Source organism: Carassius gibelio, chromosome B20 (assembly GCF_023724105.1).
Source record: "Carassius gibelio isolate Cgi1373 ecotype wild population from Czech Republic chromosome B20, carGib1.2-hapl.c, whole genome shotgun sequence".
NCBI classification, from domain to species: Eukaryota; Metazoa; Chordata; class Actinopteri; order Cypriniformes; family Cyprinidae; genus Carassius; species Carassius gibelio.
In genome coordinates, this window is record NC_068415.1 from 10,805,769 (window position 1) to 10,831,196 (window position 25,428).

Sequence of the window (25,428 nt, forward strand, 5' to 3'; positions counted from 1 at the left end):
GAAGTCGTCATCGGATTGGTTGAATTCTACAGGATTTCCTCAAGATGTGTGTGTTTCCAGGCGGAACGTTAAAGAATGTGACAAAGATATCGAATTTGTATTATTAACTTGGTCTTCCTCCTTGTTCGTTCCCTCGTGCACCAATCCGTGACCAAATACCTGACCAAACAATTAAAGTTGTGGCGCCCCTCCTCTCCGCATAATTTCCTTTTTTTCAGTTTTTATTTGTGCATTTATGGATTATTTAAAGGATCACATACCCCTCTTTCAACACGGACATTATCCAGTTGTCCTCCTCCTACTGCTGGAGCAGGAGGAGATGCCTCTCAAGGTTCACTCTGCGACCTTGCACTCGCCAACCACTCCAGCAACCCAGACAGCAGCCTCTGCATGTTCTTCTTGGCGAGCCTGAATGAGGAGTTTGGAGCATGGCTGTCCGGAGATGGACCTCGGGACTCATTCGTCGCCTTTATGGAATGGGTACCATCACCCCACTGCCTGGATCCTAAGCCACAGTCCACAGCAGATGGAGAGCCAGAGCCCGCCGCGACCGATGAGCCATCGCCAAAGATAGCAACAGCTGAAGATCCCCTCAGAGCTTAAGCCTGACCTGTCTGACCAGGTGTGAGAGCCGGCAAATGAGCGTGCACCATTCAGTCCCTATGCTCACCCTCATCCCACCGTCTGTGCGGTGAGATAACAGTGGGTCTTCCAGTCTCTATCGGTGCCATGGCTGGAGGATCCTTTGTCTCCACTTTCAGCTTCCAAGTCCCTGACTCCACCTCAGTCTGTCAATCCGTCAGCTCCACCATGGCTCCTAGCTCCTTCGTCTCCACCGTCGCCCATCAGTCTACCAGCTCCACCAGGCTCCATTGTCCCTCAGGCTCCACCTTGTTCAGTCGTTGACCATCCACCACCTCAATGAACACAGAGCCGAGCCAGATAACGAACAAAAGACTGACTCCGGTTGCATCAGTTTTCAGATCACCAGTACTTCTTTCGGACAGTTCGATTCAATAAACCGGTTGAAGAAAGCGGTTCACCAGTTCTTTTGTGCTCTACGTAATGGCGTCATTGGCGATGATTGCTCTTGATTCAAGTTCTCAGTTTACCTGGGCTCATAAAATTAGCACAGAATCAGTTCAGAATCAATCACCAAAAGAATTAGTTTGGTTCAGATGCCCTGTGTGTCAGTCTGCTTCACACTGAACCACACATGTGCAGTATCATCAGCTCCTCGGTTCTCGAATCGGACGCGTCCGACAGAAACGGTTCTTGACTCGAGAACGAGTCAGTGTTTTGCTCATCATCTGGCTCGGCTCGGTGTTCATCTTCAGTTCTCTCTTCACAGCAGTTCAGTCAGTGTACTGTTTGAGTAAATGAATTACTCTGGGATATTGGTTTGTTTGAACTCAGAGGGATTGTCAGCCACATTAAAAAAGTTAACAGCTTAAGTCATTTGTGGATTAATGCGTATTGGAGACGCGAACCGTTTAAAACGATTCAGTTCGATTCGATGAACGAGTTCAAAAAGATCCGGTTACATCAAATGATTCGTTCGCGAACCAGATATCACAAACTGCTTTATTTGAACTCTCTCACAACAGACACGGAAGAGAAGACAATGCTGAATAAAGTCGTAGTTGTTGCTATTTTTGGACCAAAATGTATTTTCAATGCTTCAAAAAATTCTAACTGACCCTCTGATGTCACATGGACTACTTTGATTATGTTTTTCTTACCTTTCTGGACATGGACAGTATTCCGTACACACAGTTTCAATGGAGGGACTGAGAGCTAAATCTAAAATATCTTAAACTGTGTTCCGAAGAAAAACTCACTGGTTTGGAACGACATGAGGGTGAGTTATTAATTACATAATTTTGATTATTGGGTGAACTATCCCTTTAAAGACTTTGTATTACTGTCTTCATCCTCGTTCGTTCCCTTGTGCACCAAACCATGAAATAAGTTATATAATCTCAAAATACAGACAACAAAATTCTCTTAGTCTCAGAGAAACAAACAGCATCTCATCTCAAACTCATTGCTGCCTGCTGTTGTTCACAGGAGCTTTTTCCCTAGATAACATTTACATCTACCCTATGTACACAGAGCTGTAGATCACAAAAGACTGAGCTGATGAGGATTTTTTTTTTTTTTACTTCAAAGTCATAATAGAAAAACAAGAATTTATAAAAGTGTGGTGAGGAAGAGTTTGTGAACTGTGCAGTACTGATGTCTTAATAAAGAGAGAAATGAGGGCAAAAATCACAAGGCTCCCAACCTACATTTAAAAACATTTTCCTTTGTGACAATAACAAGACATGGATAAAAGCTCATATAACATGCATAAACTAAGCAATGACTTAAAAATTGATGGGCAACTTGCTAAGCAACCAAACAATCTTGAACTGTATTTTCAATGATGTACAGTCTTCACAAGGACTTTTCAAATTCCAACGTATTCACATCTCAAAGTCTGAAAGCCAATATTTTCATACATTCCACAATTTTCTATCTCTGATGAAACATTTTCATTGAGATTTTTCATTGCCCTCAGATCCACTCTTTGGTACTCAATCTAAGTTATGCAACCCACAGAGAAACAGGACACAGCTCAGTAGAGCCCTTCCGCTCCAGACAGCCTAAATCACTGCACACTGGGCTGCTGAAGATTAGGAAAAGGAAGGAAAGGGTAGCAGGAGAGCTGATAGTCATTGCCATCAGAAAAAAGTGGGGGGAAAATAACAACAGTACCATGCATCAAAATGGCTTATTATTAGAAGTGTCTCAATCAAATTGCATAAAATGCAGACCGTCACATTCTACATCAATTCTCTCAGAACATCCTTCTGTAAGAAGATTCCTATTAAAAATGGAAAATGTTTACTCTGTTCTCTTTTTATTAGCAATAAAATGTTGTTTGTCCTAGCCCATTTCTGCTCCATTTAACTAAGGCGATTCTGTAATTTACCTTTTTATATGTTAGAAACACATAAAACTCCACACATACAGTATCTCTGGCTGTATTTGCCTCCTAAGCCCTCTCTCTTACAAACATACAGAGAGCATTTTATGAAAAATGAAAATAATTTTTTTTTCAGATGGACACTGAGCAACTGTCCAAGGTGCTGAAATACACAATAAAGATATATCAAATAATAATAATAATAATAAAACAAAGAGGAAAAGAGGAGAGAAACAGGCTAAAAAATGTCTTGTCATCCATATTCAGTGTCTTTGAAGCCACATTTAACTAACATTAAATCTAATGGAGTGCTGAGGCAAGCCTCATGACAAGATGTAGCCTAATGAGATTAAACAACCAAAAGCTTGAGCAAATTTGGTTCACTTTTCACAATTCACAACTTTATCCATCTTTAATACTTCTGGGGACCTTGAAGAGAGTTTTTGAAAAAGAATCCCAGTAGCTTACTGAGCTATCCATTTGATTAAAACGCCTTGCTTGAAATTAACAATGAATTAAACAGTAGGCTACTGCAGTAAAAAATTGAGAGCCTACATATTAATGAAACTAGCTCACGCTTGTGTATGAGGAAATAATGTTACTATCTATCTACCAGCAAGGGAGTTTTTAATAATCTAAAGCGATATCAAAAAATACAAAAAAACTCGATGTTCTTTGATAAAGACATGCGGATTGCATTTCTACAACTTTTCATCAGAGCCATCAAGTTGCACACCACTGCATGATATATATATATTAAATGGGATAAATAGTAAACCTACACACGTATATCACAAGATGCTTAATATACAGACGCACATATACTAAAACATTCACTGGAAATTAAAAAAATGATTCCTCTTTACCTCTGAAAGTCACTTTAGCGATGCGGTCCCCCTTTCCACGAAGCTCCGTGACAGTCTTCAGGTACACTACTAAAGCCATTTCCACTTAAAATGAAGAAAAATCAATAGCCTGAAACAGAGTAAAACTGTTTTATCACAAGAATCGCGGATCTATCTTGAACACCGCTGCATAACTTCTTATAAAATCATTTCCCAACTGCTTTTATTCGCTACATAAAAACCGGAAAAATCCTCTTATGGTTCAAGCTGCATCCTCTGTGCGCAATAACATGAAAAGAGTAATTAATAATTAAAGAGCTTTCATTTTCTCTCGCTTTACTATGCGCACATGTACACTCGTCAGATCCGCTCCGACCCTATCTTTTCACTCTGCGATGCGCCTCGCAGCTCCGCACGAGCGCAATGTGATGACGGGTGACGCCAGCAGGGGGCAGTCGCACACAGTCAAACTCTTTCACAGGGGACGGGCGAATTCTTGCAGAAACCAAATACGCCCCACAAGCTTCTTACCAGATTGATTATTGTTCGAAGCAGAATCATAGTTTTATATATTCTGTATATAATTAAATGTACAGATTAGCTATTAATAAAAACGATTGGGATATACCATAGACTGTATAATGTCAATACCGAAAAAAATGGTTGCCAGGCAACCTTTTGTTGTCTTATCTGCGGTGCAGGTCAGCTTTGACACGCAGCAGCTTATGATCGGATAATATTCATAGTATTATTATCTACTCAGTCATGACTTTCAGAGGAAATGGTACTCTCATTACGCATAACAACACAGCCTACATCCCATCGTCTCTGATGCCCGGGTAAAAACATAGCTTATTTCTTATTTTGTGTGCAGGGCAGAATATGTGTCCCCTTCAATTAATTTTCAGGGTTAACGTTAAGTTTTGACATTCACGGAGCATCCAAAAAATTTGTGCTGTCATTTAATGTTGAATGTATAACGTTAAATTAATTGATAGTGAATTTAAATAAACTTAATTAATTATAGCTGTTTCCATTAAAATCGTACAATTTTACCATTTCTTTGGCTTTTTTTTTTTTTTTTTTTTTTTTACCCTTACTGTGGTTAATTTCTAAAACTGGTACAGGTTAATCATAAAACGATATTACCAATATTGGATCTAACTGTTAATTGTGCATTTGCTGCATCATTTAAAGATACAGTGGACACATTCCCACTAATAAATTCCTGTATGGGGAGACTTTTGGCAATTCGTCCCTAAAGTACTTCCAAAACACCCGATCTGCAATGATGGCCTCTAGCAGAAGCTCTTACAGTAGTGTGCCTCTGAGCTCCCATACCCAAGACAGCATATTACCCTACTGGGTCCGGTACAACATTGATTTCAAAAGGCAGAAGGAGATTCAGGACTTCAGCGTGGTAAGAAAGAATTAAGGTGTGATTGTGGATCATGTTCTAAACTGCTCTCTTTTGTCTGACTGATTAGTCATGCATATTTTGGACTTCTCTTTTCCTCAGTTGTCACAGAAGCACAGGGAAAATTACAAAGATAAGACTGGCACCGTGCAGCCTGTCAATTACTTTGTCATGCCAGAAAAAGAGAAAAGGGAGCTTAGAAGATCCCTCCAGAGTGAATGTAAGAAATAAACTTTTCTAAGCCATCTCAACCATTTTAATGAAAACAACAATTTTAAGTGGAAAACCAAGAATTAAGTATCTTCAGTATCTGCCTGTATAAAACATTATAATGTATGTGTTTGTGTGTATTAATTCTGTATATAATATTTAAATATATAACTGTTTAAATAATTGATTGTTTACAATTAACAGAAACTAAATAGGGCTAATTTTGAGTGTAATCTCTAAAAACTGGTCTTGGGTTCTACTATTCCTTCTCTCTCTCTCTCTCTCTTTCTCTCTCTTAATCCTCCGTCTCACACGGATCTAATTGCCTCATTCATGGTCCCCTGAGACAGTCAGAGACTATGGCTGTCCAGTGATTGTTCGTGATGGATTCTTATTTGCTGATGCATTACTCAGGGTTAACTGCACTTGGAGCTCTGCTGTCTCTAGGGGTTTTATGTTCAGTTATGTTCACATTTAGCTGCTGGGTAGTTTCTGGAGTCATAAAGAATTTATGTACAAGCGAAACTAGAGCTGTTGTTGTTGTTTTAAAATATTGTCTCCTTTTCTTTCCTTCTTGTCAGTTAATTAGAGACCATACCATATCAGATGGAAGTAGCAGTCTGATGAAGTCTAATGATGTCCACCACAAACAAGTCTGCCTCAGAGGGATCACTAATTACATTTATTGTGTTTAATAAAGAATATGAATTAGAAAAATGTGTTGCTCTTTTTGTGCTTCTTAGATTATAATTTATGTAGGTGCATATATCCATAGGAATCTCTTTATAACATAATGTTTAAAGGTTAATCATTTGAAATAATAATGATCCACTGGATACTTGTTCTCTACCTTACACTTTAAAATCATAGATTAGACCTGTTTTATAAATCATTTATTTTAGAGGGTTATGCCTTGCAGGAGTTGAGAAGAAAATTATGCAAAAATAGCATAATTAAAAAAATGCTGACTACAGTGAATAGCAGTAGACGGGAGTTTAACCTATTAGAAAACAGCTCTAACATATGTGTGGAAAATCATTTACAGGACCATTTTAAGTGCACACTGCAGTGGTATAACCCACCTTATTGAGCCTTCCGTTTGTAGACGAATTCCAAATTGCGCGCATGCGCTTTGGTTTTCTCGTCTTGTATAGTTCGCAAAATATTGTGGAGAACGCATAAATAATTTCTTATCCCTAATTTTATAGCTGATTATAAATTACAATAGTAACTAAACACAGTAGTTATAAAACAATTACGCTTATTGAGTATTAGCCTATACCACGAGTACAGAATGCATTTTGGGTAAACAAGCTGTAGGAATAAACAGAGCACGATAAGTGAGTTCTACATCATAGGAAGTATGTTTCCAAAGATTTTCCATCGCCTTGTTCTAAAAAAATATGTTTAGCCCCTAGTACCATTCATCCCCGGAAGAGGGAGACAACGTCTGAGAAAGAGCGCACAGACTGACGGTAGCGGGCAACTGAGCATCCGAGCATCCCACAGCCTTCCTTCCCTCAGTGTAGCGGATCGCCGTAATACTGGAGCACTATCTGCAATGTCTCCTGCACGGGCACGAGCTCTTCTCGGGCTCCTGATCACACTTTGCACCCAGAGCCCACTACTGTCGGGTAGGTCAATCTGCTTATCTCTATTTAAATAGCAGTTTACAAAAACAAACGTTGTATTTTATTAGAATTGTGTAGAATTTAAATTTAGAACTATTTTAAAAATACAATTCGTTAAGTATATTTGTCTAGTATAATTGCCAGGTTAGTTTGGCTAGATTAGCCAATTAGTTTGTCTAGTACAACTGCCATATTGTACTGTAAAGATTATTATTTCATAAGCACTTCTGACAGATCGCTCTACTGAATTAATCACCTACGCTTTGAGAATCCGGAGGTCTAGGTTCTGTTTGTTTTATCACAGTGTGCGCAGAAACCATGTGCCAAACCTTTATTAAACATTTCAAGCAGCACTAATAATGCATAATGGGGCGAGACAGTAGTCTAATTGAATAGCTGAACCACAGGCAGGTGCACAAACTTCAAAAAGTGTACACACTTCGCTTTAAGTTTTTAAAGAACGTTCAACATTTTTCAATAACAAGTCGTTTTTTTAATTATTATTATTATTTAATTTTTTTTAGCAATTTGAATCAGTTTCAAAAAGGAAATGATAGAAGTATGACATCTCTCTCTCTCTCTCTCTCTCTCTCTCTCTCTGTGTGTGTGTGTGTGAGAGAGAGAGAGAGAGAGTACACATATTCTATATTTGCAGTGCTTACTGTTCTTAAACTGATTGTGGTGATGTCACTTTCGTAGTTAATTTCTGTAGCTAATTTAGAAGTGGTTGCCAGAGGTGCACAAAGAACACAGAATATTAACTTATGCATAGCCAACTGTTAAATAAGATATTTGAATGATGCATATATTACAAAATATGACCCAATTTTAATTCCCAATTGGATTTCCAATTGGATCCCTGATAGATATATAGATAGACAGACAGACAGACAGACAGACAGACAGATAGATAGATAGATCGATGGACTGTAAGTGCATATCTCAGCAAGTAATTTATCAAATTAGAACCAGCACAGGAAGTACAGTTAACCTCTTTAAAAGTTCATCAGGGAGTGTAAAAGCACAGATGGTTTAGCCATTCTTTCATTTTCAGCTCTTCAAAATCAATTTTAGCCACGTTTTCTTTCTCTTCACATCTTTCTTTCACTCTGCCTGTCCCTCCTAATTCTGAGGAGAATGCAGTGGAGCTGAGAAATCTTGGATGAGAAAAGTGGTAGCTAAGTCCTCACTGAGCTGTTTTAGCTGCCACGTTACAATTGGCCTTTTTCTTTCTCACTTGCTCTTTCTCAGTGTTTTGGAAATGTTCTTTATATGAGGTCACCCAGTGCAGCCTGGGACTGCCATCAGCAGCTGCATATTATCCAGTATTCTTCTCTTTCCTCTTCCCTCCATCTTCAACAAACCAGAATACATCTAACACAACTAAATCTTAAGCCACCAGCTGCTTAGCTTTACTGATTTCAAGCCAAAAAAAAAAAAAAAAAAAAAAACCCACACATTTTTAGATCGTTTAATGGTGCCCAACTGCAGCTTCAAAACCATTCCAGACATCTGCTTGACAGATAAAAGATATATTGGAAAGAATGGGTTTTAGGATTTTGTTCCACAACCTTGCACTTTAACATCACGTCTGTTGTTATTCCGGTAAGAATGAGCTTGTGTTGTCAGGTAAGAGCTCTGCCAGAGAGTGAGAGGAAGAGAAGAATCATGCCCTGACCAGCTACTGGAATTTAATCTTGCTCAGATTTTCACCAAGGAATTTGCGGAGCGTCTTTGATTGACGTAGGAAAGGCTAGAGGGTTCAGAAACTCAATCTGTTGATTAGTGAGTGTGCTATGGTACAAGACGCCAGCATGTAGTTGGCACGATGCCCACGCTCAACCTGTCACTCACATGTTTAAGCACTGTCTGTCATCAGATGGATGGAACACCTGGGTATTTTGTAGTTCAGGCTGAAAAGTTTGTGTAAAAACACTAAGCTATTGTTGACTTAACAATAATACACTCTAAATGCTTATTGCATTAGTTTGAATGTCATCCAGTCACCTGAATGGAAATAATAAGCAAATGATATTTTTGTGAGAGTCTGCTTATGCCTTTCATTGAGAAAATGATGTCAGAGCAGCAGGTGCTTGCCCTACAGGTCTTTCTATGGGTGCTTATGAAAAAAAAATGGATCACAGGGCATTTATTTTCACCTTTCTAATAAAGGAATGGATAATATAAATGGCCTGGGGTCAGCGTCAAAGAGTTTCAGGACTGCTATTGGGGCAGTTCTTACGTTCCAACAATCTTACATTTGTTTGAAGTATGTACATCTGATTTTATGCCTTGCTATTCTAAATATTAGTTTTTGGGGGATTTATTGAACAGTGATTTGCAAAGTCTGCTGATGGAAATACGTCATCAGTCTAACTGGCTTACATCGAAATGTCAGAAATGCGATAGTAAATTGTAAAAGTCTTGGACACGTCAGTCAGAATGGGTTAAAAATGAGTTTATATAAGTTTATTTTTTACAGCTGTCATGAAGTTCGATTAAGACATTTCCAGCTATTACTTCAAACTTAAAAAAAAGAAAAGAAAAAAAGATAATAAACTATTTTGTTGTAAAAAATAAAGATAAAGACAAAAAGAATATGATCTCTACTAACGGAAAACTGTTGTTTCAACTGATTAACTGAGGAACAGTTCTTAAAATGTCTGGAATCATAAAATTAATCACAGTAAATAATACTTTTTTTCCACTGACTGCAGAATTACCCAAAATTGAGAACCACTGATCTAGGTGATGTCCACTACCTAATACGAGCCTCAAGTAGTTTCCTCCAGTATAAAATGTTTATTTTTGGAGAAAGATCTAATTCTTATGTTTTACAAGTCTTGATTTAATCAAAATGTGAACCCACCCTACATCATAAATTTTCAAGCGGGCCAAGTCACAGACTGAGGTTTGATGTTTCTGTGGCCTGTGTGTGTGCGCAAGTTGCGGTAATTGCAATGATGTGTGATGTGGTTCCAAATTATGTGAAGGGATGTTCTATTGCCAATGTAACATTATAAAGCAGTGATTCGAAAGGCATATGTCCATGTGTACTCTTAAATAAGTGATAGAGATCGATCTCTCTCACCGGGCTTTATGCCAGGATCATGCTGTTGTACAGTAAACAGGCACAGCGATGAGAGATTTGCTCACTCCAACTGTAAGTAGGGTTATAAAAACAGCCTGAGCACTCTAAAGAACTTCACACAGAGTTTTACAGTTTGATTAACTGAAGGTTGTAGCCCTTATTGCTCTTGTTCAAGCTATAAGAAAGTAAGCTTATACAACACATGTACATTAAACACTTCGACTCCCACTTAGCGAATTGTCATGCTAAATTTACGATTTAGTTTAATTTTCCCTTGATATATGGCCCTCTGAAATACTTAATTCTGATTGGTCTGTCATATAATCTGTCAAATGTTTATGCATAATGACATTGTTCTATGACAATCTCCTGCATTCCTGCATTATTGCAAAATAAAACCCTTCAAGGTTATATAAGACTGCTTCATTCTGTGGGCCTGATAATTTTGTGACAATATCCCTTACTTAATAGTAGCTAGTTAATAGTTAATTGGTGATTTGCTGAACTTTATAACTGCTCTCTTAACAAAAATAAACTCATCAGACTGTAATTGCAATGTGATTGAAAAACAGCTGTACTATCTCCCAGGTTCTAAGCCACTGCCACCACGTAATGTAAAGCTTACCTCTGTGGATAAGGGGTTAAAAGTCACATGGGATTCCCCCAGCGAGCTGGATGGACGGCCTGTTGATAGCTACAGCATCGGCTATGGGAAGTCCATGAAGTCACTGCGCTTCATGACTGTCGACAAGGACAGACGGTCAGAGTTACTAGAGGACCTGGGTAAGAGTGTAAATCATTCATTTTTTAAATAAAATGCTAGAGACTCACATTGAGTACTTGAGCACTATGCCAGGCTCTCATGTGCATGTTGTGTTGTTTTAGAGCCTGGAGTCCTGCATTTTCTCAAGATGAGTGCAGAGAATAAGGATGGGATGAGTAAACCTGTCTACAGGGCAGAGACTCCAGGAGGTGTGTGCTTGCATGCGTGTGTAGATAGAGATCTGCATGTTTCTCTATGACTCAGTGTTGTACATTAGTGCATGGATAGATAAAGTACAGTATGCACAGAAAACGCATGATTTTAAACACATATGCATGCTTTAAAACTTCGCCAAAATGTTGGTCATCATTTATTCACTCTTATGTCATTCCAAACCTATAGGGATTTCTCTGCTTTTGGAGAACACGTTTGAAAAACGTCTCTGTTTTTAGGCCGTACAATAAACCTCAATGAGGTCGAATGTTGTTTGGACCTCAGACTTCTTTGGTTTTCTGCAGAAGTCATACAGGTTTGGAACGACATGACACCAAACTTTTTACTTTTAGGGCATTTATCCTTTTAAGAATAACAAAACAGGAATCCCTCAGTGTTGTATACATAATTTACGACTTTAATAAGAATATAAAATATTAAACTGTTCATTAACTGTGGAGATCTACTACCGTTCCAATTTTTGGAGTCGGTAAGATTGTTTAAGGGTGCATTTATGTGAAATTGAATTGAATTGAAAATAGATAGAAGACAGCACAAAAAAACTTTCTTTCACTTATTTTTAACTGTGGCTCAACATCATTTTACTGGTCACTGTATACACTCTCAGAAAAAAAGTACAAAAGTTCTAACTCGGTTGGTATCTTTTCAAGAAGTACACATTTATGACGTACTTACTCCTAAAGGGTGCATACAAATACCCTAAAGGTACATATTACCTAAAGTGTATACATATTAGTACCTAAACAGTACCTTTCAAAAAACAAAAAAACAACCCCAGTGACAGCTTTTGTACCTTTTTTACCTAGTATCTTTGTACCTAGTGTTCCATGGATCTCATTAAATGTCTGAATGTAAACTTTTATTAGCCTCATTAATTTAGACTTGTTAGAATCTAACACATATTATTATAGGGTTTTTACAAGGAAAGTAGTAATAACTTTAATGCTCTCTTAGTTTTTTGTTCATTTCACAATATTAAACCAGACTGGATGGCTAACACACACTCATGTGTAGACTGCAGTGTGTGGGAATATATGGTCGTTTCTGTTTTTCAAATAACTGGCATCAGCTGCTATTGAATTCCCCAAAGATAGAGCATTTATGTGGCCAGTCATTGTTTTTGTATCCAATCCAGAGCTTGAGTCAAGAGCCTTAAGCATTGTGTTGTGGTATCCAGTCACTCGTCCAACACACGTCACATACATTTTTTCACATAAAGTTTTTTGTCAGTACGTCCATGTCCCCCTCCAACAAACAGGATCTGGGCATATGTCTGAACGGCCCACAACATTTATCCCAACGCATCTGTCATAATACAAATGCACATTAATAATCCTGCAAACAGATCATAAATGTTCTTGGCTGAGGATGTTTTTAGCAGTTGTAAACATATGTGGTGTTACAGCTCCTCGTTTTAAAGGTAGCTGGTTGCTTGATTGCGAAATGTGCTACACATTTATGCGTAATATAATTCAGCTTTTGTTGAGTAATTCAGTCATAAAAGTGGCTATGAAAAATAAAGTGCTGTAAATAGTTGATGAGGTCAAATATGTTTTATTTCTTATCTTTATTATGAGCAAATTTATTTCATTAGGATAACCAGTTAATCTACGGAGCCAAGGCATGAAGGAAAAAATAGTAGTCTAAATCATGTGCATGATTTACTAATTCTTTCCCTTGATTTGCTAAATTGTGCACATGATTTATAAATCGAGAAAACAAATTAGTAAAATGTGCACACGATTTAACAAATCGAGGGAACGATTTAGTAAATCGAGGGAACGAATGAGCAAATCGAAGGATTTAAATAGTAATCATGTGCACGTTTTAGTACATCGAGGGAACGAATTAGTAAATCGAGTACACAATTTATTTATTTTTTCTTGCATGTCATGTGTGGGGCTCCGTATTAATCAAACTAAATTAACAAAATAAAATACTAAAAACTAAAATCAGTTGTTTCACATACTACAAGTGAATTTAGGCACAACAACATAATATTATAGAGCATGAAAAATGTTGATAATATTTGTATTTTCAAAAAAATATGCTTAAAAATAGCAGTTTATTACATTTATAAAATGCTGTTTTATTAATATTATTATTATTTTTAATTATGAATGTTTTGTGCAAAGATAAAAATTAAGTGTTAACCAATAAGTGTTATCAATATATTGTCTTATGTGTAACCACATTGCTCTTTTTTTCCTGCAGGGGGAGAGTGGGTTAAACTGGATGGTTTTGCTGTCGAGCCCTTCAACAGATCCTCTCCAGGTAGGCCCAATACTTTCCCCAGCCTATTACTGATGCACAAAAATTTTATGAGGAGTACCACCAAACAGGTTCAAGATAAACATAAAAGAGTTATGAGGAAAATGTTAAGAGAACACAATTTTATGTCAAACCCAACCTTATTGGAATGCAAGCTCTACTTCAAACTACTTCAAAATATAGTTGTTTCTGTACATTAATGGCAAATGACAGATTTTAGACTTGCAGGCGTATGGAAAACATCTATGTTGTTACTCCCTTGAGAAGGTTTAAAGCTCGGACATGTGTTTGGATCCCAGAGACCTCCGATACCCCAAGTTCCTGGAAAGACAGTGGCAGTTTGTCAGCTGTGAATTTGTTAAATCAAAGCTTTTATTTCTCTTCTTTATGAATCCACTGAGCCCACTTGAAGCCAAACTCTGTACATGCAAGCCCTCTGAAGAGAATAAGGAATCTCAGATTTAAACCAAATGAAGACTGTTTTAGTTTCTTACGATCTCAAGAGTAAAAGAGATGAAAATCCATAAAATGGAGAAACCACAGATTGAATCAATGGTCCAGCATACACTGCAAATTGTAAATAAAACAGATTATTAATTTTTTCTTCTTCAAAATTTAATGTTTATTTAAATGTGTTACTTGCCTTTTCTTTGTAATTCTTTGTGAAATTTACTAGCAGTTGAAATTGTTTTGATTTACTCAAAGTAAATACTACACTAGTCTCGCGTAGCACGACAGTCTGGAATCTATAGCCGCGTTTCCACCGCAGGAACTTTACCCAGGAACTAGGGACTTTGGCCTGGTACTTGGTGTGTTTCCACCGCAGGAACCAGGAACTAAATAAAGTTCCGGGTAAAAAAATGCCCCTCAGAAAGTCCCTGCTGGCGAGGTGGTACTTTTTCAGAGTTCCGGAACTTTCGGGGGCGGGACTTTGGCGCTAAACATTCTGATTGGTTGAGTTCACGCAGCATTGGTTGAGTTCAACCACCATTTATTCGAATCAACATTTTCAAAATATTACTCTTATTGTGTCATGAAATGTAATTTTAAAAGTATTTCAGGCGAGAATGTAGTTGTTTTAAACTCAAATCTGTGGTTTATTTATAAAGACAGTGCCTATTTAAAAATGTGTTTCGCCGATCTCAGAGACGGTAAGCTCCACTCGATCATCGGGAGCTCAGTCCTCATGTATCCGCAGAGAGCAGCCTCATCTCGGATAGATCTTCTGATATGTGCCGCTGGCTCTGATGTCTCTTCAGTGGTTAAACATAAAATATAATTCAGCTGCGGGGTAAATCTAACAGGTTTTCTTTGGTCTGTATTCAATTTATCTATATGTTAAAATGAAAATAAAAAAGGCAAGTCTATATAATATTTTGTTTCATTGCCATGGCTGTACATAACATTACACATATCCCTGAACTAAGTACATTTCTGCAGCTGTTATGATGTTTAAATGAAAACGAAAGGAGGCAGTGGTATTTTATATCCTATTTAGTTTTATTGTAAATATACTGAGGGGGAAATAACAGTAGCCAAAGCGATCTGAGTTCACGCAGCATTGGTTGAGTTCAAACACCATTTATTTGGATCATTTTCAAATATTACTGTTATTGTGTCATGAAATGTAATTTTAAAAGTATTTCAGGCGAGAATGTAGTTGTTTAAAACTCAAATCTATGGTTTATTTATAAAGACAGCGTCTATTTAAAAATGTATTTCGCCGATCTCGTAGACGGTGAGCTCCACTCGATCAGCGGAAGCTCAGTCCTCATGTATCCGCAGAGAGCAGCCTCCTCTCGGACAGATCTTCTGATATGTACCGCTGGCTCTGATGTCTCTTTAGTGGTTAAACATAACATAATTCAGCTGCGGGGTAAATCTAACAGGTTTTCTTTGGTCTGTATTCAATTTATCTATATGTTAAAATGAAAATAAAATATTATAATATAATATTATAAATATAATATTTCGTTTCATTGTAATGGCTGCATATACACATATCCCTGAACTAAGTACATTTCCGCAGCTGTTATTATGCTTAAAATGAAAACCAAAGGAGGCAGTGGTATTTTATATCCTATTTCGTTTTATTGTAAATATACAGAGAGGAAAATTACAGGATTCGCGTCGTCGCTGACATCACACTCCCCAGTCCAATGCACGAAGTCAGAACTAACTACCGATGATGCACGTCCAAAATCAGCGTACCTTTTTTTTTTTTTAAATCAGCGGTACTTTGTATTGAGAAACGCGCAGACCTACGTCACCAGTCTATTTGCCCAATCTTCCCGGTACTTTACACCGTGGTGGAAACGCAGAAAGCAACAGGTCTGGGGGGAAAAAAGTTCCTGGGAAAAAAAGTTCCTGGTACAAATGTTCCGGGTAATTTCGGTGGAAACGCGGCATATGGCAGCTTTCATTGGCCAAGGCCCGCCCATTAGGCCATTTTGACTGACGTGTCAAACAACCAATCACAATTTGTTTTGTTCATCCTTATGTTTCACAGCATGGAATTGTTGCCATAATAACAGACAGATGTGTATAACTCTCTGACATATTTTAAAGATTCTATGCCGCAGACTTAAAATATTTCACATAAAATCCAGCATTTACTTGATCCTGATAAGCACTCGTTGTCACAGCTGTGAACACAACGGCATTCTTCTTTCGTGAGGGGGTTACACGACACACACGTCTCGTGGAAATCCTGAAGATTTCGAACAATCCGATAACAACTTCGACATTCCTGAAGCGTTTGCACTTTTGTGTGCCATATGCTAACCCTGACGCATAACTGCACCTCTGACATAGACTACATAGATTTAGTTGCAAACTTAAAATAGACAAAATACAGCTGAATGTTCGGTTTGGTAATGTCTAAAAACATTTGGACAAAAAAAAAAAAAAAAAAAAATACTGTTTGTGGTCACTTAACATCTCCAGAAATGGCATTTCATTATTATTTTATTTCCTTGGTTTTCCCATAATGTTATCCAGTCCATGTTTGTTCTTTGCTATTGCTATTGTCATGATGTTACCATAGTGTTGCTCTAATTTTTCTCTGGCTTTGCCGCTGGGTTAACAAAAGACATATGCTTTATGTCATTTTGCTTGTAACCGTGCTGTGGCAAAACTGTGGCAGGAAAAGCTTAATTCTGTTTCACAGCCACCAATGTTGTGCTATCATCTCTTTGTCATCACTTTGGCTGTAGAAATCATTGGTACTAACCTTTAAGAACAGGTCCACATGTAGCCCAGCTGAGTCCACACATGGACATGGTAACTCTGGTCTGGTTCCTGCAACCTGGAGCTTGTTATCGCATCCGAAACCTCCCACAGAGAGAGAATTCATGGAGATAATTCATGATCAGCTAACAAATCAGACCTGAGGGGAGGGAAAAGAGAACGATGTGGCATCATGGATCCAAGACATGAACTTGGAAGATTGACACTGTGAAAACAAGAAGAAAGGGAAAGAGTTAGAGAGGGGTGAGCTACTATGTTTCACCCCTGTTTCAAGGCCTGTGATATGTGAGCCTGTCTCAGCTGTGTTGGCTGGACTCTCAGAATGGGAAGTGGGAATAAGTGTCTGTTGTGTGTACAAAGTAAAAGGAGTTGCAGTTACTGTACTATCATTTCAGTATTTTTTTGAGACCTTAACTTAAGTGTTAATAATTCTGACAGAGCTTAAGCATTGAGTAAGTGATGCCAGAGCAATCATAGGACAGTTTTTAATCATACACACACGGCATTTAGCCAAAATCCTCACAAAAGGCAGAGCTATAAAGGATATGAAGCACTTTATAGAAGTTATGAAGGATTTACTCATTCCTGTCTTTCCTTCTTTTCATTCTTCAGTCATCAAAATGATCTGACATTAGTGATGACTGCTTTCAAAATACTGCTTCACAAAGTTTTGAAACATTTATTTCTAACTGCCTTCAGGTCAGTTTTACAAGTTTTAATCACGATTAATCACATCCAAAATAAAAGTTTTTTTTAATAAAATGTGTGTGTGTGTGTGTGTGTGTACTGTGTATATTATATTATGTATTTATAAAGACACACGTACAGTAAACATTTTGAACATATTTACATGTGTTTACATGTATATATTTACTTATATTTAAAAAAAAATTTCTTAAATATATACATGCATATGAGTGTTTATATATATATATATATATATATATATATATATATATATATATATATATATATATATATATATATATATATATATATATATATATATATATATATATATATACACACACATCATAAATATACACAGCACACACACATATATTATGTACACAAAAAACTTTTATTTTGGATGCAATTAATCGTGATTTATTGTTGGCCAGCACTAATTTTAATATGCGTATAATTAAAAAAGTTAAATGATATTTAATTGCTTATAACTTGCATATAGTTTGCCAAGCCCTGCATTTTACAGAATCATGATTTTATTGGTATATAATTATTTGTAGATTGCATTTAATATATTAAACTTTCATCCCAATATTTGCCATTGATCTGATTGTTTGATCATCAGGTGCTCTTAGTCTGTGGTGTTTGGAGCACTTCTAAACGCTGAAACATTTTAAGTAATTGGTTAAGTTGATTCAAAGTTGTAAAAAACCTTTCTAGTATGAAGAACGCACTTTTATATTAAAGCTAGGGTGGGCAGATTTGCACTACTAGTGTCATCCTCCCCCAACTCGAACATCACAAACACCTCACTTACGGGTCAATAAAAGCGAAGGTGTGTCTCAATAGTCTCAACAGTCAAAAGTACTGTACAAAAGTACTGTTTTTTTTTTAAGGGTCCAACATATAATATACATAAAAGAAGCTTAGCATGCCTGTTAAGAAAAAAACTTCACAAGTTCAATGTATCGATTGATTACTGAACTTTTCAACACCACACTGGTTACACACAGACTGAGGAGGTGTGACTACAACTGATCATCTGAGAATGATTAAAGAAGTGAAAAACGACAGGCGGATCGAGAAAGAGAGGGAATGTTTTTCATTATCCTCTCAGGGATGTACGGCACACCAGAGGGAGAGAAGGAGAGATGCGCATGGAGCAGTGTGTTGAAGGAAAGAGAGGAGGAAGACTGTCTGACTGTCTCATTCGCCTGCCAAGTCCTGTCAGTTGGGGGATTACAGCAAAGCAATAAGAGAGAGGAAGTGAGAGTGCACATGACTGTAAACTGTGTGGCCCTGTAACTTTACTTCAGCAAATCTTCATGTCTTTGTTATCTGCCAGAGTTTTTGTTTTATGAGAGATTGCAAACATGAGTCATCCTCTGTAAAGTATAATGGGATTTAAAAGTATGAGACCATTTGTGAAAATGCTTCTTCATTCTTTTTTTCTTTTTTTCAATGGGAAAAAACATATTTTTTGCTTCACAAATGTTGTGTGTGTCATTGTAAGGAATTTTGACCTTTTTTACTAAAGCTGTTAATATTGTCAACATCAAACTTGTGAATTTCTTCATATTTCATATATTACATCATTCAAAATTATGAAACTTTGTATCTGTGTCTAAATTCGATTTTGAATTCAAAATTTTCAGACTTTATGGAACCCACCATGTTTGATAATGTAAAATAAACATTGGACAGTGTTATCACAATGAAGTCATTTCTAATAAATTCAAGTTAGTTGTGCAAAGAGCTCTTTTGTAAAGCACATTTAAAACAACCGATTTTCTCCAAAGTCATAAAATTATAATAATAGCAGATTATTAAAATCCAAAGCCAATATGATTTGCTCTGTCTGTCTTTCATTAGGCAGGATGGTGTCTATAACTTCATCACAGATTAACCCACGGCCCCCAACTCAGAGGACGGCACTAGGACAAGAGAGGGCCCCTCAGTCATCCTCAGGACCAGAACCCCCTCATCAAGTAGGACGCCTCCCTCTGCGACCCCAAAACAAACACAGAGTGGACCTCAGCCAGCACCAAGCAGACCAGCGCAATGCTAACAAGAACAAACTGGGTAAGCACAAAACTCTGGATGTTTAAAGGCTGATAGGAATAGTGTTTGAGATATTCAGTGTATGCCTTTAAATCTAGGTTGAGATATTCTCAAATTGCATGTCTCCAGTATGTCCCATAGCAGGTTATGTGTAATGATACGTGGCCGTATCTGGTATCCCCCCTCTGTTCATAGCGTCTGAGTCCGTCTATGTGGTATCACTGCAGGCACCCAGAGCTCAGGGGAGGAGTGCACCCATCACCACAGCCACCTTAAATAAAGTAACACCAGGTATATCACAGTGGGATTAACCAGCACTCCATATCAGTATTTTGACTCACTTAAAACTAATATTTATTCTTTGTCATCCTTTTCCATCAGAGCCGGAAGTTGTGGATGAAGTAGAGGACATCAGAGTTAGAGTATTGTCTCCTCAGTCTGTCCTTATCACATGGGTTGATCCACTTGTTGAAAAGAAGAAGGAAATACCAGAGGGATCCAGGTAAACATGTATTATATTATTTTTAAAATGGTGGGCCAATTGGAATGTTGGTTGCATTATATACACGGTAACACTTTATAATAAGTGCACACTATTAATCATTAATTAAGCATTAGTAAACAGATAATTCATAATTTATAAAGCATTAATAGACAGTAATAATCAGTTTATAAATACAGATATAAATGCTTTATTCTTGATTTAAAAGCATACCTATAATGTGTAATTTCATACTTTATTCATGATCAATTTATCATTTCTCAATGAAGTATAGCATTATTTACAAACCAGTTATTTAGGAGTTGCCAGTGATTCATAAGATCACAAGAAATGTAGTAAATTCAGGTAGTTATAAAGCATTTAGTAGTGGTCAGTTAACTATTTATGTGAGCTCATCTAAAGTGAGGACTAGTTATGCCTTGTAAAGCATTTATAAAGGATATTTAAAGGCTCAGTTATCTTGTAAACAAAAAACAGAAACAAACACAACACAGTGATACAGAACATAGAAATATTAACAGCCTTTAAATCTCATTTGTAAAAGCTTTACAAGGCATTAATAGTCCTCACTTTAGATGAGCTCACAAAAATAGTTAACTAACAACTACATATGTTTTATAACTACCTGAATTAACCCTGAATTACAGTAGAAATACATGTTAATAAACCATTTATTAACACTATAAGTAACTATAACTATATGTCTGAATAAAAAGATGTATGAATGCACATTTAAATAGTTTATTAATCATTTACTTACAATTTCTAAGTGATCTTATGAACCACTGACAACTCCTTAATAACTGGTGTGTAAATAATGCTGTACTTAATTTAGATATGATAAATTGATCATTAATAATGTATGAAAAAACAATTATTAAATACATTATAGATATGCTTTTAAATCAGGTATAAAGCATTTATATCTGTATTTATAAACTGCTTATAAATGTCTATTAATGTCTATTAATGCTTTATAAATGATGAATTAACTGTTTCCTAATGCTTAACTAATGATTAATAGCATGCAGTTATTATAAAGTGTTACCATACACACTACTGTTCAAACAGTTGGTAAAATAAGTCTCTTATGCTCACCAAGGCTGCATATATTTGATTAAAAATATAGTGGAATTTTGTGAAATGTTATTACAATTAAAAATGAATGTTTTTTACATTTACGTTTAATATGTTTTAAAATTCCTGTGATGGCAAATCTGGATTTTTAACAGCCATTATAATACTATCATTCTAATAGTAATATGCATATATGGTGCTCAAGAAACATTTTTCATTATCATCAGTGTTAAAGCACTTGTGCTGCTTAATGTTTTTGTGGAATCCTTTTTAGAATCTTTTGAGGAATTATGAATGTCTACCGTGTCTGTGTCATTACTGTGAATGACTTTAATGTGTCCTTTCTGAATAGTGACCCCAAACCTTGGAACGACGTTGTATGTTTCAACTTTAGAATCAATGTATGTGCAGGTATTACACTGTGAAATACAGAGAGAAAGGAGAATCTGCTCGATGGGAATACAAGGAAACAGCTCAGAGACGTCTCATAATTGAAACGCTCTCTGCAGACAGCATGTACGAGTTCTCTATTTGTATCTCGCAAAGAGATCAGAAGGGAAAATGGAGTGCATCTGTGTTCCAGAGAACCCCTGAATCAGGTTTGTTTATGCTCTCTGATCTCTAACCCAGATGTTTTGCTTAGTTTACATAGCTGAGCAGACAAATCCTGATAGTATTTATTATTATAGATATAATTATCTGCAAACTAACTAAAAAGGTCAATGTCAGATTAAAAGAATCTTAGTATTATAACAGAGATGTGTTCAACATTACAAGTTGACTAGAGTTACTGGAAGTTTTATTTTCCATGAACGTGGTTTAAAAGATTTTAAATGCTGGTTATTTAGACTAAAGTGAATTTAATTACAATCTGCACTTTTATTGCATGTCAGAAAATACACAAATAGTTAATGAAGCAAAGGATAAACAACAGGGTGTCTGTATTGTGCCGCACACCCATAAAAATGCACAAAAACTCAAAACAATCTTGCCTTAGTTTTTGAAACCAAGTATGCATGTTCTAACTGCCTATTTCAGAGTAATGTCACTGTTTACTGGCTGTTTTGAATTTTTGTTTGGAGTGATCAGAATGACCTCATTCCCATGGAAAACACAAACTGTTGTTTCCATCTGAAAAATCTCCAGGCAGAAAAAAAAAATTAAGTTCAAGAGAATAGACAGTGTTCCATGTTGTTTGTATAACTATTTGTTTGTCAGTCCTAGTTTTACTTTCTCCCACATTTGTCTTTGCAGCTCCTTCTGGCCCTCCAGAAAATTTTCAAGTAAAACCACTTCGAGGAAAGGGTACTGCTGTCACAGCCACCTGGGATCCACCCGAGCAAACAAATGGGCGAATAAGAGGTAATACCACAGGGTAGCTAGGCTATCAATTAAGTAAGATCCATTTTGACCATAGGAAAAAATATATATACTTTTTTATTATACAGTGCACCCAACATACTTTTGCCTTACTTATAGTTTTATCTGCATATTTAGCTGGGATAGGAGAAAGTATTTTTAACTCTGATAATATTTTATACAGATATCTGTCACCTCTTTCATTGTCTTTTGGAATATGCCCTACATAAAGAACAGAATAAGACTTTAGCATTTGAAGAGTAAAACATTGCTAATTGTTGACCATATGTCTTCCCTGAAACCACTTATCTGTGTGCAGTGCCATTACAGTTTCTCCAGCAGGCATGCAGAGCACCAGTCTGTAAAGCTAAACCAACACAAATGAACATGTGGAAAACACAAACTGTTTCCTGTTCATGCAAAAGGAACTTTTCATTTTTAGTGTGTTATCCTTGGCCTAGATTTATTGGTTCAATCCTGGGTATTCCCAGTGTTCATTGGAAAATATTCAGCTATGTTATCCAACTGAAATTGACCGTACTGATTGATTTGACATCTACTTCCAGAATACATCCTTTCCTATGCTCCTGCTATGAAACCATTTGGCGCAAAGTCAGTAACATACCGTGGCACCACCACCTCTGCTACCATAGATGGACTTACGCCAGGTGACCGCTATATCTTCAAAATCCGTGGAGTCAATAGGAAGGGCCAAGGACCACAAACTAAAGCCATTATTGTTGCAATGCCTGCATGTAAGTATTCCCAACAGATGTTTTCCTCAATAAACTTTAGCAGCTTTACAGATACTTGGTTAAGACTGGTATCTTAATTTTGTATCTAGCCAGCTCTACTCACTTAAGGAACGCAGACAGCCACAAGACAAGTCAAAGTGCCTCCAAGACATCTTCAAACAATGAATCAGACAATCAGGAGCCAGATGAGATGGAAGAGTTCGATACTCAGACCACAACTCAAACACCGCCCAATAGACGAGGACGCCCTCTTTCTCAAACAAGGTCCTATCACAGCATCTTCTCCTCTGTGAGGGGTTCAGTCAGAAGAGGAGGTTCTAGCTCAAGGTCAAACTCACATTCTTCATCCACTAATGCCAAAGATAGAGAAGAAGATACAAATGAGGAAGAGAAGCCAACAGACAGTCAAACAGAAGACGACATAAGAGCAAATGAGGCTATTGTGGACACAAAACCAGAGAGCAGTAATAATGCATCGTCACAAACAGAGGAACATTCAAAACACCCACATGACACTAAAGAATCAAAACCCAGTAAATCTGAATCTGTCCCTAAAACATCTGATGCCAAACGTCCTTCTTGGACCCCGCGCACATCCTCAATTGTTGATATTAGCAGATTAAGAAGGCCTAATTCTCGTTCAAGAATGCGGAGTGAAGATTCTTTGCAAAACAAGGAGTCTGCAGCTACAAGAAAGAACCTGACAACGGTCTCCTATCCTGAGGAAAAGAGCTCTTACAACCAGATAAGTGTCACTGACAAGACGCCTTCAGTGATCTCACCTCAGGAAAGAAGGCCTGAATCAGTGAAAGAATCAGAAACAGAATCATCCTCATCTATCTCTTCTCCAACTTACTCTTCTTCCTCCTCCTCAGCATCTACTTCATCATCTTCTTCTTCGGGATCTTCTCCTTCATCCTCCTTACCATCATCATCAGCAGCAGGTACAAGAAGGTCTTCTTCCACATCAGGTCGAGTCCCAAGTTCAGGATCTAGTGCCATGTACCCTAATGGAAGAAGAGTTGGAATTTCAACTAGAACTCATAGACTTCAAACAGGAAAGCACAAACCTGATTCATCATCATCATCATCGTCTGCTTCTTCACAATCAACACTGCCAACAGGAACCACGATAAACAGTCAAGATACAACAGAGGTGCTTGATACCAACCACAAGGACACGGAGCTAGATGACACAAAGGATGAACAACCAACTGAAGAAACAAAAAAACCCCATTCTGACACAACTAAAGAGGAACAACCAGTGCAAATGGGAGATTATGATAACAAAGAAGAGAAAAGCAATAGTTATGGTTCCACTTCCCTTTCTTCTTCAAGGACTAACTCTTTTACAACAGGGAGAAGTTCAGCCGTTTCATTACCAAACCGAAATTCTAGGATAGTTACAGGGAGTCGCAGACAAGACGGGAGAATACCGTGGAGTAGGACTGCCTCATCTATAGGTGCAGGAAGGCCAATTATTAAAGGATTTCCTTCTCGTTCTACTGCTGTGAGCTCACGAGATACTAGTGATAAAACTTCACCCACAACATATCCTTCAAAGCAGGAGGTTAATCCTGTCTCAAATAAACCTAGTGTGCTGAATAAAGACACAAATGCTCCAATTAGTTCCAACAATCCCAGTAATAATGAAGATATAAAAATTAGCAATGATCATGAAGATGATTATCTTTACAAGGGAAGCAGAGAGACCTTGGAGAGGCAAAACAAAGATGCCACCTCAACTGCTGCACCTAAAACCACAACAACAACTGTGAGTGAACCTCATAGACCTATCCAGAACTTTGAAAATGAAAGTACCAGTAGCAGTTCAAAGTCACTTCCTTCAGTTGCCCAAAGAGTTCCTATTTTGGCTTCTAATGGTCGGGTCCGCTCTCCTGTGTTAGCAAGCCGATCTAAAGGTTTGCGGTTACCCAAATGGGGGGATCCAGTACAGCACAGAAGAATGGGCTCTGTTTCCACATCAGGCTCTTCATCATCTCCACACTCCTCTTCAGCATCATCATCTGCCTCCTCTCAAAACAGTCCAGCAGAATCGCCACTTATCTCAAACCCAGACACAGCTGACAGGAGTAATACTAATGTTAGGCTCACCCCAAGTTCAGTTTCTCGCTCCTCCCATGGACTGTCTGCTGGTGAAAGCTCTAGTGGGAATATATCTCCTGAGTCTCGAAATCCAGTGATGGGATCGAGACTGCGGCCCATTTTAAAGGAAAACACTCCAGCCAGTGGCTACAAACCTAGTTATGAAAAAGGTGAACACTGTGATGTCTGCAAGAATGTG

General features: G+C 37.4%; 3 protein-coding genes and 1 long non-coding RNA gene across 17 annotated transcripts in view; 2 read left to right on the forward strand and 2 right to left on the reverse strand.

The window, feature by feature from the left end:
• The window catches only part of otofa (otoferlin a), a 55,214-nt gene extending 51,011 nt beyond the window's left edge, over window positions 1-4,203 (reverse strand). For all 13 annotated transcript variants that reach the window (XM_052585652.1, XM_052585648.1, XM_052585649.1 and 10 more), the window contains exon 1: window positions 3,838-4,203. In XM_052585652.1, the coding sequence (XP_052441612.1) occupies window positions 3,838-3,916 (79 nt within the window). In that variant the 5' untranslated portion in view covers window positions 3,917-4,203. The remainder of the gene's footprint in view (window positions 1-3,837) is intronic.
• Window positions 4,204-4,210: 7 nt separating this feature from the next.
• fam166c (family with sequence similarity 166 member C) lies at window positions 4,211-6,121 on the forward strand. 2 transcript variants are annotated; one of them, XM_052585655.1, is made up of 4 exons: window positions 4,211-4,655; window positions 5,014-5,236; window positions 5,336-5,453; window positions 6,025-6,121. In XM_052585655.1, exons 1-4 carry the CDS (start codon window positions 4,582-4,584, stop codon window positions 6,030-6,032), a joined length of 423 nt encoding a protein of 140 aa, XP_052441615.1. In that variant the 5' UTR covers window positions 4,211-4,581; the 3' UTR covers window positions 6,033-6,121. The 2 variants fall into 2 exon arrangements, with proteins under 2 accessions (XP_052441615.1, XP_052441614.1); XM_052585654.1 differs by lacking the exon at window positions 6,025-6,121 and having other exon boundaries at window positions 5,336-5,519.
• Window positions 6,122-6,860: 739 nt separating this feature from the next.
• Window positions 6,861-25,428, forward strand: part of fndc1 (fibronectin type III domain containing 1) — a 35,683-nt gene continuing 17,115 nt past the window's right edge. The window contains exons 1-11 of the mRNA XM_052585656.1: window positions 6,861-7,077; window positions 10,754-10,948; window positions 11,051-11,137; window positions 13,377-13,436; window positions 19,242-19,451; window positions 19,626-19,721; window positions 19,812-19,932; window positions 21,421-21,608; window positions 22,264-22,371; window positions 22,935-23,123; window positions 23,213-25,399. Coding sequence (XP_052441616.1) covers window positions 7,005-7,077; window positions 10,754-10,948; window positions 11,051-11,137; window positions 13,377-13,436; window positions 19,242-19,451; window positions 19,626-19,721; window positions 19,812-19,932; window positions 21,421-21,608; window positions 22,264-22,371; window positions 22,935-23,123; window positions 23,213-25,399 — 3,514 coding nt within the window. The 5' untranslated portion in view covers window positions 6,861-7,004. The remainder of the gene's footprint in view (window positions 7,078-10,753; window positions 10,949-11,050; window positions 11,138-13,376; window positions 13,437-19,241; window positions 19,452-19,625; window positions 19,722-19,811; window positions 19,933-21,420; window positions 21,609-22,263; window positions 22,372-22,934; window positions 23,124-23,212; window positions 25,400-25,428) is intronic.
• LOC127983452 (uncharacterized) lies at window positions 13,378-24,110 on the reverse strand. The gene is made up of 3 exons (XR_008160443.1): window positions 23,980-24,110; window positions 16,666-16,887; window positions 13,378-13,754 (listed from the first exon to the last, which is right to left on the reverse strand). It is a non-coding gene; the product is annotated as an uncharacterized LOC127983452 (long non-coding RNA).

What these genes read in the sequence shown, in the direction of transcription:
- fam166c (XM_052585654.1), top strand. Translation starts at nt 4,582, where the DNA reads ATGACTTTCAGAGGAAATGGTACTCTCATTACGCATAACAACACAGCC. An exon ending in CCATCGTCTCTGATGCCCGG is followed by an intron (nt 4,656 to 5,013) that starts GTAAAAACATAG and finishes CATCATTTAAAG; the next exon opens with ATACAGTGGACACATTCCCA. An exon ending in AGATTCAGGACTTCAGCGTG is followed by an intron (nt 5,237 to 5,335) that starts GTAAGAAAGAAT and finishes TCTTTTCCTCAG; the next exon opens with TTGTCACAGAAGCACAGGGA.